Source organism: Coffea eugenioides, chromosome 11 (genome assembly GCF_003713205.1).
Source record: "Coffea eugenioides isolate CCC68of chromosome 11, Ceug_1.0, whole genome shotgun sequence".
In the NCBI taxonomy this organism is placed as follows: domain Eukaryota; kingdom Viridiplantae; phylum Streptophyta; class Magnoliopsida; order Gentianales; family Rubiaceae; genus Coffea; species Coffea eugenioides.
This window is the reverse complement of record NC_040045.1, coordinates 31,171,542-31,185,861: the sequence shown is the minus strand read 5'-3', so window position 1 is coordinate 31,185,861 and position 14,320 is coordinate 31,171,542. Positions and strand designations below refer to the sequence as shown.

General features: G+C 36.6%; 2 protein-coding genes across 2 annotated transcripts in view; one reads left to right on the top strand and one right to left on the bottom strand.

The window, feature by feature from the left end:
- Positions 1-2,114, top strand: part of LOC113753975 (NADH dehydrogenase [ubiquinone] 1 beta subcomplex subunit 7-like) — a 63,848-nt gene extending 61,734 nt beyond the window's left edge. Inside the window, exon 2 of the mRNA XM_027298260.1 lies at positions 1,918-2,114. The gene's annotated coding sequence lies outside the window, so the exon portion shown is untranslated. The remainder of the gene's footprint in view (positions 1-1,917) is intronic.
- A 5,158-nt stretch (positions 2,115-7,272) lies between these two features.
- LOC113753973 (receptor-like protein kinase FERONIA) lies at positions 7,273-10,715 on the bottom strand. Its single transcript, XM_027298255.1, has one exon. It carries the CDS (start codon positions 10,242-10,244, stop codon positions 7,569-7,571), a length of 2,676 nt encoding a protein of 891 aa, XP_027154056.1. The 5' UTR covers positions 10,245-10,715; the 3' UTR covers positions 7,273-7,568.
- Between the last annotated feature and the right edge of the window lie 3,605 nt (positions 10,716-14,320).

Below are 14,320 nucleotides of genomic sequence, written 5' to 3'. Positions count from 1 at the left end.
GTATATGAACTTGTTTTAGGATGTATATGCTCTGTTGCAGCTCAGACATACTCAGTGAGAGAACTTTTTAGTTCCTTTGCTTTGTGTGGATCTGTGTTTAGCTTTTTGCTACCTTTGAATGTTCTAACCCCAAAGTTGTTTCTAGATGTGCTAACTATAATGGCCTGACTAGTTTTCTGTTGTCAACTGAACAAATTTTGATAATTTTGTACCTCAGAAGTATTGAAGCTAATCATTCTGTTGTAATGGAAAAGATTGCAAATGTAATGCCTTTGTACTAGATAATAAATGTTCACCTGCAGTACATCAGGTTTCTGTCTAGGTTTTTTCATTTGTACCTGAATGTTTACCAAATTCTGTCAAAGCATCAATCTGAACCTTATGAAATCATCAAGCTAAATGGATGTCTTCTTTTTTATTAAGAGCAGTTGTGTTTCGTGACTGCTTTTTAGTTATATTAAGTGAGTAGACTATTTGGCGTGTGACAAACTGGCTATAAGTGCAACTGCTCGCATGAAGAAAAAACCATGGGATTTGGCCAGTTACAGCTTTCATTTCTTGTATGAGCCTCATTTTTCACTTGATACTGGGCAAAAGGACTTGAAAAAAAAAGAAATAGGAAATTATCCATGTAGTGGAGCTAAGCTGGAAAACAATTGTGGCCTATTGAGGTTTGTAGCCAAAAGCTCTCTTCCAAGGGGCATGTAGAGATACATTGTATCCCCAGCTAGGAAAGAATCTGATTAAACAGCTTTTCCAGAGAAAAGATAGCTGAGGATAATACTCACATTTAAAAATAAGCTGTATTCCTGGGAATCTGGGCTTTTATTGAGTTTGAACTTCAGTTGAATGGAAAGTATGTTTGAGTTAGGGGCAGAGAGAGATATAGGCAAATAACAGTTGTTGAGTATTATAGTTTCTGATATCTTTTCCTTTCGAGGTTGGAACAAAGTTCAATTCTTAACAGTTGCTTGTTAGCAACTTTCATTGCATAGTGTTTTCGCAGCTCTCATACTGTTATTGAAGTCTGAAAACCCTACTGGCTAATTGCTGGTAACAAAACTGCTGTGAGTGCAAGTTGGCATGTTACTGGTTTGGTATCTACACTTGCATTGAAGAATGATGCTCAAGCCTGTTAGAAGTGGTTTTTCTGATGACATTACTCGGCAAAGCTGTAGCTGGATTCATCATTCTTGTCATCAGTAAATTCAAACACGATTATAATCTTGAAACCGTTTTTTTGATGGAATTTGCTTTCCGTCCTCTTAAAACCCAAAGTTTTTGTGGGGCTTGGCTGTAGATATAAATAAGGTGTGTTGAAATGAGGGGTATATTTGGTTCCTAACACACATTAACTTTTTCATGACCAGTTCCATGGAATGGAAAGTTGATTCTTACGATCCAGGTAGAAAGGAAGAGAGAAGTGAGCTTTATTACGTGATTGAAATTTCCAGCTATCACTCTCACCATCTATCTTTCTTGGAAGCCTGAGCAATGCAAAAGATTTTCCAAGACATAGTCATCGAGTTATGTATATTTTCATCAGGGTGAAAGCCACTGTTGCCATCAGGGGTATAAGCTGCACCATGCTTGTCAAACTGGTGACACTAACAGATTAGCTCTTTGTTTTACCCCAATGTACCCGTGTCGACATAACTTGGACACCGGTACTGGTATGGGATCCGTTTGGGACAGTGGATTGTCCTAAAAAGTTGTGGTCTTCTTAGTCGTGTCGAAATTTTGTGGTCTTCTTAGTCGGTTATTGTTGTTTGCATATCTTCTTTTTTTCTTTCGGAACAAAAAAATCAATAGGAAAACCAGTTTCTAGTTCTTCTACTATTTATTGTGGTGACATTTTTCTTCTCTTTTTCTTTATTTATCTTTTTCACTTCAACGTATCTAATGGTGTTTGTTCAATGTTCTAACAGGTTGCTGAGGCTGCTGAGATTGTGTCATTATTAATCCGTGAAATTCTGTTCGAAACTCTTCGATGTAATACCTGGAACTAGACTATCCTGTTCTGGAATTTAGTTTTTTCTAATAAGCATCTTGTGGACACGGTTTTTGGTTTATTTTGATGCTGTCTCAGTATCTCACAGATTACTGAGTTACGTGTTTATAATGCAAATCTCATGGACTGGTTTTTGGCTACCAAACTCAAAATCTTTTGTCATAGTTGTGTCTCATCATGTTTCTGAATGACCCCGTTGTGAATGTCTGGAACCTATAAACAGAGCATATGCCAAACCAAGTAAATGAATCAATGTAGTGAATATTTTGAAAAATACTCATATTTTTTAATTAATTAATTTTATGAAACACGTAATAAATTTTTGACGTATTCTTTACAAATTATACATCAATTTTTGAAAAAAAATTTTAAAATTTCAAGAAGGACAATGACTTATCCTCTTAGTTATTTATAAAATGACAGCAACATGTAGCCTAACTTTGTGGATGCACATACAAAAGTAATAAGGTAACAAAATTTGGAAAACTTCTTTTATACATTGTCAATGTATAATTTTTTTTACACTGTCATGTTTAGATCATATTACATAATATGAATTTAGATTTTAAATTCAAATTATGCACATATGCGGCATACATTCAAAGCCGTTAGTATTTAAAAAAAAAAAAAACACTACCATTACATTGTGAGTACATAAAAAGTTAATCCATAAAATTTTGATAAATTTAACACCTCATACACAAAAATAAGAGTTAAAATTGGTATAAAATTGGTATAATTTAAAAAAAAAACATATTCATAATATTCATGAGTGATATTTCTCCATCCTTCCCTATCTATTGTCAGGAGAACTTTTTCCTTTGTCCCTAGTTCTACTGCTACTTCTGTAGTGATATGAGTAAAGATTCCATCGAATATGACCAATTAAGACCATCAAATATTGTGACAATTTTGGATGGGAGGCAAGAGTCAAACCTTTGATCTCCTGCATTGCCAAGACTTTTAAAGGCTTGGGGGTGACTACCAGGCCTTTGGCCCAGTGGCTACTTCTGCGTACTTTAGATGATGATAATGAACCTATGGCTGTAGTTGGGAGTTGGGACAGAGTAGAATACTTTAGGTCTCCCTTTCGGATAGAAACCTTTAATAGAGCTCCACCATGTTTAGGTGGCTGTCAATGTCATCTTCCTTTTCTTCAAATTGATTTTTCTTTTTCTTTTTTCTGGTTTCTTTCTTTGACTTGGAACTTTTGAAAAGAAAGGCTCTCTTTGGACTAGTTATTTTTGGGGGTATTTTTAAAAAAATTTACTGTAGCATATTTTGGGATATTTTTAGCAAATATTTTGAAATATTTAAGAGTAGAAGAGTTTCTAGAATATATTTTAAGATATTTTAAAAATTTTAAAAAAATTTAAACTAAATTTTAGATTACCTTTAAGATTACTTTTTAAAAATTTTTATTATTGTACTCAAAATTTTTAGATTACCTGTTGTACTCAAAATTTTTAAAATAGAACTTTTCTACAACATCTTCCAACTATCACCAAAAATTCACCACCACCTCCTCCTCATCTTCCCTCTTCCTCTTCCTCCTCCCATCTTCTTCCCCGCCACCCCCTGCCCCCTGATCTGGCCTGGACTAAATCGTGATGGGGTCGGGAAAAGGGGAGGGGAGGGGGAAGGAAGGGCGTGGGGTTGGGGGGAAGGGGAGGGGAGGAGGAAGAGGGAAGGGGAAAAGAGTAGGAGGAAGGAGAGGGAGAAGGAAAAGGGAGGAGGGGGAAGAGGGAGAGGGTGGTGGCTGTTGTAGGTAGGGGTGGTGATGGTTGTAAGTGGTAGTATTAATTTTTAAAAAGCACTCTAAAATATTTTTTAATTTAAAAGGTACCCCAAAATAGATTTCAAAAATTCCTCCAAAAACACCACAAACAACATCTACAGTAAAAAATTTTCGTATACATTACTACAGTAAAATATTTCAAAAACACCTTAAAAAACAACTAATCCAAATGGATTCGAAAAGGTTTTTCAAGAGAACATATGTGGGTTATTTTCATAACTAATGTTAGAATTGAAAGGAAACTAAAAATCAAAGTGTCAAAAGTTAGGAAAAACTCTCCAAACAAATTTTTATCACTCAGAGAAAGAATTAGATTCATCTGATGCGGACCCCAAATACGAAAGTGATGGATCAGCCATGCCATGTTGGGTGGCAGTGTGGCACACTGTCATCTCTAGAGACCCTGCCTTTATGAACACATTAAAAAAAATCAATAACTGAAGAAAATATTGAAAATGGACACGGTGCATTTGATAAAAATAAAATCTAAAATTTGAAATTTAAAGTTTTGAAATTTGAATCCATTAAATTATTGATTTGTTGAGTACTGAAATCCTAACATTTAAACATATTCTGCATTAAGTAATAAATGAACAATTTATCACTTATATTTTGGAGTAAGTTTTATCTAGACAATTCAAAAACACGTTTGAATATGTTAAGGTAATATATTAAGTTTTAAATGTTGAAATGAATTATCAAGCAATGTCAAAGAAATAAATAGAATAGTAGATACAATAGTAGCAATTTGTGTATCTTAAATAGCAAATAACTAATTAATATCCCTACTCAATAGCCATTCATTTATGACATTTCAACGGAAAACATGCATATCCTCATGCAAAGTATTATACTGAACTAGTGACAAGGGCACATTCTATGTGTGTACACATTTAAAATAAGTAAATTTTTAGAGAGAAAGTTAATAAAGTTATTGGTAGTTATTGAGGATTTATTTTAGATATATGAATGAAAATAATTTGTTTTTCGATTTCTTTTTTTGATAAAAAGTTATTGGCCATTATTACCATATTAGAAGTTTTTTTAGACTTACAAAATGGGAGATATATATATATATGTGTGTGTGTGTGTTTATTTTTGGGAGATGGTAATACCATTTTGCCCTTTATTTGAAGGATAACATAGGATTTACAAAAAGTAACCGAAAAAATTTACACCAACCCTGTTCTCTCCTTATATATATACTGTATGTATGGATAATTGTTTAGGATTGCTTCTTCTAAATATGTCAATTATCCAATTGCTACACAAAATCGTTGGTGAAATTTTTCCTTCAATAAATGCCTTTAGGTCTTGTTTGGAAAGCAATTTTTGGAAAAAAAAATTGTTACGTTTTTCTGAACGCATTTTTCAATTATCTTTTTACTTCACATATATCAAATCGTTATAATAATTTTTTTACAAAAAATTCAGAAAAATGCAATCCAAATTATCATTTCATGTCCATTAATAACCTCAAGTGTTATTTTTTTCCCTTGAGAACTCAAAATTTGTTCCAATGTTACCCATCTTATCAATATTTTCCTATGATGGCAGAGTCACACAATTTTACAAATTCTAAGGGCACATTTGCATCCAGTATAGATTTATTTTTATGGGGTCAATTGTGTCCAAATATAAATTTCGACCAGAGTCCTTGAAGTTATCAAAGTACTAAGGACTTGTTTAGTTCATAGAATGATACAGAATTGGATTAATTATCATGTGTTATCTCATGTTTGATTACATTTTATATATAGGATGACACATCTTACTTAACTGAACTAATCCCCTATTTATGGGATAAAATAATCAAATGGGGGAGGTGATATTAGTTATCCTGGGATAACTAACAAATAGGATGATCAAATTTTAGACTAATTAACTCTTACAAAAAAACTCTTACAAAAAATATAAATTTATACTCTTATAATTAAATTACCCTACTCCCACATGATAATATAAAATGAATGGACTAATTTGCCCCAACTAATTAATTTTAAAGTTTTTGACTAATTTACTCCTACTACCAATATAATATATTTAGACTAATTTGCCCTTATGGGTGATACAAATTCATACTAACTATTATATAACCATACTCTCACATAATAATATGATAATAAATGGACTAATTAGCCCCTACCAATTATTTGAAATTTTTTGACTAATTTACCCCTATTAATTAATTTAAATTTTTTGACTAATTTGCCATACTAATATCATAATAGAAGGACTACATTGCCCTTGGACTAAATTATCCTTACTAAGCTTATTTTCTAAACCAAATTCTATATAAATGTATAACCTTATCAATTGGCCTTTGTGAATAAGGACTTCAATAAACTCAAACTCGGTCCAAAGAAATATCTTCTATATTAGATTGAGTTCGACTCATTTAAAACTCTTAAATGGGTCAGGTTTTAATCGATTTAACCCTAACTTAGCAAAGCTCAGCCCATTATTTAATTGAATTTCAAATTTCTGTTCAAAAACTTGCTCAAAAATCTATTTTTAAGAACCCGAATGGGTTGAGTTTGAGTGAATGCAAATTTTTATATATTAAAACCCATGATTTACTTTATAATTCTAAAGTTTCAAACTACTCTATTTTAATAAAAGTTATAAATATGAAATTTTTTATTAAATTATTTTTTAATATTAAATTATTAATATTTTATAAAAATATTAAATTATTTTATTAAAAAGAATTCTACAAATTAAGGAGTGCTTTGGTCATTAAAATAGTAATCTTACCTCATCCAATTTCCAATCAAACACGTGATAGGATTATTTCCCAACATATCCTATCCAATTTATAACCAATCAAACACTAGATAACTTAGATTATTTATTTGAAAATGACTCAATTCAGGATTAATAATTCGAGCATGAGTCATCCCGTCTTATTTGGTCCATGAACCAAACGAATCCTAAGAGATCAAAACCGCGCCATATTATACTTATTGACTTCGCAAGAAAAAATATTTAAGAAAGGGTTTTTTTTAATGGATACCCATATCCATTAGGTACTTTTATTTTATTAAGATATTTAAAATTCAGCTAACCTATCATGTATATACGCATACTAATAGCTATTACTTTCCCTTGCATTTAATACTTTTCTCATCTAATCTTACCAAGCATTTCTTGTATTTATTTACTCTTCCTAATTAATCATACATCTCCAAAAATACTCCCTCATATTTATATACCTTCCTTAATTAATTTTACATTTTCAAAAATATATTTTAACACCACAAATATATCTTAATGGTTTTTTTTTTTGTCAAATCTTAGTGGTTGCACAATACAAAAAAAAAAAAATGCACAAGGACATAGCACGCTAGACTCCTAAGGCATGAATTATCACCTTCCATTGCATTTAATACTTTTCCCATCTAATCTTACTAACCTTCTATCGTATTTATTTACTTTTTTTAATTGATTTTACATTTTCAAAAACACTCCCAATATTTATTTACTTTCCTTAATTAATATTACATTTCCAAAAATATACTATCTTGACATTACAAATAGGTTGCCCAATACAGACCAAAAAAAAATAAAAAAATAGCACAAGGACATAGCACGCTAGACTCCTGAGACATGAATATCCCACGTACATTTTTTAATACTAGTGTAAATAATAACAGGACACTTGGCGCAATACTATAGGTGGCATTGGATTGGCATAGAAAACATGTCACCGAGGATCCCAAGTGCATTTTTTGAGGTTTAATCTGTTGATTACAATCCTCACCTGCCGGTGGGATTCATGATCTCGGAGAAAACATTATCAGACTTTAACATGTCACTACTGGCCGTGAATGTCCCGGTCGTAATACTACGGCTCTTCATCATGGCGGCAGAATCTTTCTCAACTCCCGAGTCTGAGAACACATCCTCGTCATCCTCAGTTGTAGCTTGCTCATCTCTTCCCAACCCATGCATACGGAAAGCAAATGGACGTCGACCACTCTCATTTTCAGCCGCCTCCTGAAGCTGCAACGCGAATTCGAGGCTCCAAACTACATCATTCATTCCGGGTCGTTCAATCCCCTGATCTTTCAAACAGTTGATCGCCGTTTCAGCAAAGCTCCTCAAACACTCGGGAGCAATCTCGCCCTTCATGTGAGGGTCTACAGTTTGGTGGATGATCCCTTTTGCGTAATACCTCTTGCCCCACTCCGCCAAATTCACCTGCTCCTTGGGCAAGTTCGGAATAATGGCTCCCCGTCCACACAGCACTTCGAGCAAAACCACCCCGAACGAGTACACGTCCGACTTGTCCGTCAACTGCTGTCTCTTGTAATACTCCGGATCTACGTAGCCGAAACTCCCCTTCACCTGCGTGCTGACATGGCTGTGGATTCCACCGCTGGGGCCTAGCTTGGACAGACCGAAATCCGAAACCTTAGCCACCCATTTCTCGTCCAGCAATATGTTGGTTGACTTGACGTCCCGGTGGATGATATTGTGCTTGGCGCCGGTGTGGAGATAATGCAACCCTCTGGCTGCGCCGATGCAAATCTGAAGCCGTTGCTTCCACGGGAGGGGTGGATTATCTGTTTTGTAGAGGTGGTCGCGAAGGGTGCCATTGGCCATGTAATCATAAACCAAGATCATCTCTCCCTTCTCGTCACAGTAACCTATCAGGGATACCAGATGAAGATGCCTTAGATTCGACAGCATCTCGATCTCGGTTCGAAATTCGCGGACCCCTTGACTTGACGAAGGATTTAATCGCTTAATAGCAACTGTGATTAGACTATTGTCGATGTACCCTTTGTACACGTTTCCGAATCCTCCGGTTCCGATCACAAACTTAGCATCGAAGTTGGCCGTAGCAAAGATGATCTCCTCCAGGGAAAATCTTCGGCAAAGATCTAGCGGCAGTGACGAAGACCTTGATGCACTTGTTGTCTTTGATGACCTGGACGTGGTTGAAAGTTGGACCCCGGATGACTTTGAAGCACTTTTCTGGTCAAAATCTTTTACCCGTCTCCTTAGCCGCCGGGAAATAAAGAAACCGATGATCAAAACCAAGGCAGCCCCTCCGACCACCCCTCCCACGATAGGAAAAAGTACAGATTTTACACCTCTCCTCTTTTTCGGTGACTTGCTGTTGGGCATCAGGGAATTGGGACCCGCCGCCGGATCAGGATTGGTCCCGGCAAGACTGCCGTCGCTGTTGTTCAATTTGAACAATTCTAAACCATTCAAGATTGCATCAGCATACTTCGGCTTGACGTCGAGATTTGGGTGCAGAGCAAGAAACAAGCCTTGCTTGCTCGGGCGACCATCCTGTGGGTGTGGAACGAACACGACGTAGTCTCTGAAAATCGGGATTCCGGGGCCGCCGGTCCAAGATATAATATCAGCCTCTGGCTCAGCTGTTTTGTTACTGATGAATATCGTGAACACCCGTTGGTTCTCTTGTGTAATCAAATCAGGGTTAATCTCGCAAAAATGCAACCTCAGGAGATAATCAAATCCAGAATCAACAGAGAACATCCAGCTCAAGTTGAAGCGGGTGCTAAAGTTGCCCATCGCCCTTGCGGTAGCATAAACTATCGCTGGCGCAGTGTAATTTGGGGTTTGCGGAGTGTACTTGACAGCAATTTGATTAATGCTCAATGGATTCCCTTGATCTCCGCCCCAGGTGAAGTTGTCATCGGAAGCCCACGCTCGGAACATCCCACTATCATCTAACGCAGAAACAGCTTGTCCTCCGACGTTAAGCCTGTAAAGAGCTTCGAAGGCAGTGTCGTTTTGATCAAACTCGAACGGATTGTTGAGATCATTCACGAATTTGAGGGGATTACTGGACGTATCATGGTTGCCCATGTAGAGTCCGTCCGGGGTTGAAACAACTTCAATTCCATTAATGAACGCATAGGACTGCGTAGAGGGCAAAAAGGTAACGTTGAGGAATTGATTCATAGCCTGAACATTAACGATGAATTCTTTAACGACGTAGGCAGGTGAATCGTCCCCGGCAGGAACTGTTAAAAATGCGCTAAAGTTGCTCAGAAGGGTGTAGTTATTAGCCATGACAGAGAAGAAAGATTCAGTTGCGTTGAAGTCGCTGGAGTAGGAGGCCGGGTAGAAGTAAAGGCGGACGAACTTTTTGCCGGGGGAGACAGGGAAGGTATAGGAGAAATTAGAACGAATGATACGGGCAGTTAAATAAGGTACCGAAGGGCCTTGGTCGGTGGCTGTGACAGCTGATGATATATTCGCCATGTCTTTAGGGGTGAATTTTGAGCCGGCGTCGCCGTACCAGTTCCGGCCATCGGTAGAGTTTGCGTTTGAGGATGATCCGCAAATGATCAGGATGTAATCTGTGGGGCTGTAAGGCGGAGTACCGCTGGAAGTGATGATGAACAAGAGATTGAAGAGAAAGGAAAGGTATACAAGAAGAGTAAACATTGGAGCAAAATTAAGAGGGTACCCCAAAACACACAGATTACTCCTACATCGATGGAGATGATCGGTTTAAAGCTGGTGTAGGATTTGCAGGATGAGGTGGGAGGAATTATTGGTCCTTGGAAAATGAAGTGAGGATGGCTCCGTCACTGTAAACTCCTGCGTGGACTTGCCAAGTCGGAAAAGTCAAGTCTTTAGACTGATTCAAACTATACTATACTCCCATACTCCAAAGAATAATTTCTATAATTTCTTTTGGAGGCAGGTAAAGAAAGGGACAAATTCCTGCTTGAAATTATTTCTTGGAAGTTAGCAAAATAGAAAAAGATTCTTGGGTTTATCAGTCTATCACCCTGGTTGGCAGCCGGCTGCCATGAGAAAAGAGTCCAATAGAGAGCTGGGGGGACCATGGTAATTGTGGTCGAGTCTGTGAAGAGAAAGCTGTGGGGTACTTGAGAAAATTCTGTGGATACTAAGACATTATTAATTTCAATGAGAAGACTAGCAGCAGCAAGATTGCAACTTCATCTTTCAGTATCATTGCTGTACTAGCAGCGGATATGGACCGGTTAATTTGGAGCAACTCTGGCGGCCTTTCTATTAGAGCTTCAGTCATTTTGACTGTGTAATTGTAGTTCCTTCAGCTCAACCGATGTGAGTGGGACAGTGCAGCAGTCATTTTGACTGCTGCTTTTGGGATCGCAAATTGATACTACTATTTTCTGGAGTTTTTGTGAAAAAATGGATTGTAACTATACGATACACATGAGGTAAAAAAAAGTGATTGAAAGACGCATTAACGCAAAGTGTAAAATTTTTTGGGAAGAAATGGGAATTCAAACAAGGCCGACTCTTGATTTTTGCTTCACCTCGAGCGGTGAATTTTGTTTACATTTATAATTGATTAGGCAGAGCATATGAGCGGCATATGCACATAGATTACTTGTTTCGGTCTTATCAATTTGTTAATCAATCAAGCAGGTAAGAAGTGCGAGTACGAGCTTGTCATGGAACGGATGCAGAAGATCCGGGAAGCCGAAGCCCAACAAAAACAAGGTAATTATTTTTTAGTTTTTTCTTTGAGTTTTATTTTGGATGATTTTACCTGGGATTTTTTTGGAGGCTTTTTGACATTTTTCTGGGTTTCAAGTTTTATTTGGTTTAATCTTAGGGAAAGTACATAAAATTTTGTTTTCTTGGGTGACGGTTGGATAGGTTTTGTTAAGTGGGTTTGCTTTAGTTTTTTAAATTGACAGTCTTTACGATTTATAATCTCTATGTTTTGACAGTCTTAAGGTTATCTCTGAATGGGGTTTTTGGCATAGAAATGTAATTTTTGGTTGAAGTGCTTGCAATTTATGAGCTAATGACTCTTATAATAGACAATTTAATGACAGTTTTGGTCTGCTATTGAGAATTACTCGCTTCATCCCATAAAATTTATTGCACTTCGGGAATTGTAATTTTTATGAAGAGTGGATAGAATTTGAAAATTGATGCTGTAGTTTCTCGTTTCACCCCCGTGAAGAGCTTGAAGTGTTGTACTAAGACATTAAGAATTGTGGAGCCAAGATGTTTGTCCAATCGCAGATGTGATTGCCAACTAGCGCGTGCATCAGAACACTTGATGGCTTTTAGTTTCTTAATGCCAACTAGCGCGTACTACAAAACAAGTTGTCTTAGTTTCGTTTGTAATAATCTGTGGGCTCATGAAAAGACACATGCATTGGACTTTTAGGGAGTGTTTGAACGGTAAATGGAGGAATTGAATGCAAATGTGTTAGCCAATTTTTGTAAGTTACAAATAGGAAAATATGACAGTGTCAATGGAACAGAGAGAGTATTAATCAAGGATTTTTCTTGTTTTAGTTTTGTAATTGGTTATTTACGTTTTCTTCAATCGAATGTGGTTTAATTCAAGTTTATGAGTTTCTCAGTGAATTTCTGTATCTGTCAAGACTCAAGAGTGTTGCATTGCTCATTTATGTGGTTCTTTGTGATAAAGCTTATATCCTTCTTTTGTACCTTACTTTTGTTGGTTGGAGTTTTGCTTCAGTTGGCAGGCAAAGAATAGTGCCACTTTAGAGACAACGTTTATGTACTTGTTTTAGGATGTATTTGCTCTGTTGCAGCTCAGACATACTCAGCGAGAGAACTTTTTAGTTCCTTTGCTTTGTGTGGATCTGTGTTTAGCTTTTTGATACCTTTGAATGTTCTAACTCCCAAAGTTGTATCTAGATGTGCTAACTATAATGGCCTGATTAGTTTTCTGTTGTCAACTGAACAAATTTTGGTAATTTTGTACCTCAGAAGTATTGAAGCTAATCATTCTGTTGTAATGGAAAAATGGAAAAGATTGCAAATGTAGTGCCTTTGTACTAGATAATAAATGTTCACCTGCAGTACATCAGGTTTCTGTCTAGGTATTTTCATTTGTACCTGATGTTTACCAAATTCTGTCAAAGCATCAGTCTGAACCTTATGAAATCATCAAGCTAAATGGATGGCTTCTTTTTTTACTAAGAGCAGTTGTGTTTCGTGACTGCTTTTTAGTTGTATTAAGTGAGTAGACTATGTGATGTGTGACAAACTGGCTATAAGTGCAACTGCTCGCATGAAGAAAAAACCATGGGATTTGGGGTGCTTTAGTAGTTGGTTCTGGTCAATACCACCAAGATTTGCCCAGTTACAGCTTTCATTGCTTCTATGAGCCTCATTTTTCACTTGATACTGGGCAAAAGGACTTGAAAAAAAAAAGAAATAGGAAATTATCCATGTGGTGGAGCTAAGCTGGAAAACAATTGTGGCCTATTGAGGTTTGTAGCCAAAAGCTCTCTTCCAAGGGGCATGTAGAGATACATTGTATCCCCAGCTAGGAAAGAATCTGATTAAACATCTTTTCCACAGAAAAGATAGCTGAGGATAATACTCACATTTAACAATAAGCTGTAGTCCTGGGAATCTGGGCTTTTATTGAGTTTGAACTACAGTTGAATGGGAAGTATGCTTGAGTTAGGGGCAGAGAGAGATATAGGCAAATAACAGTTGTTGAGTATTATAGTTTCTGATATCTTTTCCTTTCGAGGTTGGAACAAAGTTCAATTCTTAACAGTTGCTTATTAGCAACTTTCATTGCATAGTGTTTTCGCAGCTCTCATACTGTGATTGAAGTCTGAAACCCTACTGGCTAACTGCTGGTAACAAAACTGCTGTGAGTGCAAGTTGGCATGTTACTGGTTTGGTATCTATACTTGCATTGAAGAATGATACTCAAGCCTGTTAGAAGTGGTTTTTCTGATGACATTACTCGGCAAAGCTGTAGCTGAATTTTATCATTCTTGTCATCAGTAACTTCAAACACGATTATAATCTTGAAACTGTTTTTGTAGGAGTTTGCTTTCTGTCCTCTTAAAACCAAAGTTTTTGTGGGGCTTGGCTGTAGATATAAATAATGTGTGTTGAGATGAGGGGTATATTTGGTTCCTAACACACATTAACTTTTTCATGACCAGTTCCATGGAATGGAAAGTTGATTCTAATGTGCCAGGTAGAAAGGAAGAGAGAAGTGAGCTTTATTAAGTGATTGAAATTTCCAGCTATCACTCTCAGTCTCTCACCATCTATCTTTCTTGGAAGCCTGAGCAATGCAAAAGATTTTCCAAGACATAGTCATCAAGTTATGTATAATTTTGTCAGGGTGAAAGCCATTGTTGCCATAATGGGTATAAGCTGCACCATGCTTGTCAAACTGGTGACACTAACAGATTAGCTACCTGAAAATCACCTTTCCACCTATGTTACTCCGGCTCTTTGTTGTACCCCAATGTACCCGCGTCGACATAACTTGACACTGGTACTGGTCTTTCTTTTTTGTCAGTGGATGTTGATGGTGAAGGGGGACGAGAGAAGTAAAGTGAAGTGGAAAACTTTAGGACTTTCATGTTAGAGAGAAAGAAGACCTATCTAAAATTCTGAATTTCCCTTGTATAAATGAAATCTAACAAGCTCCCAAGGAAAAGTGCCCTGCTCGTATATAAGTAAACAACAATCGATGTACATAATTTGTATATTTCCTAGAA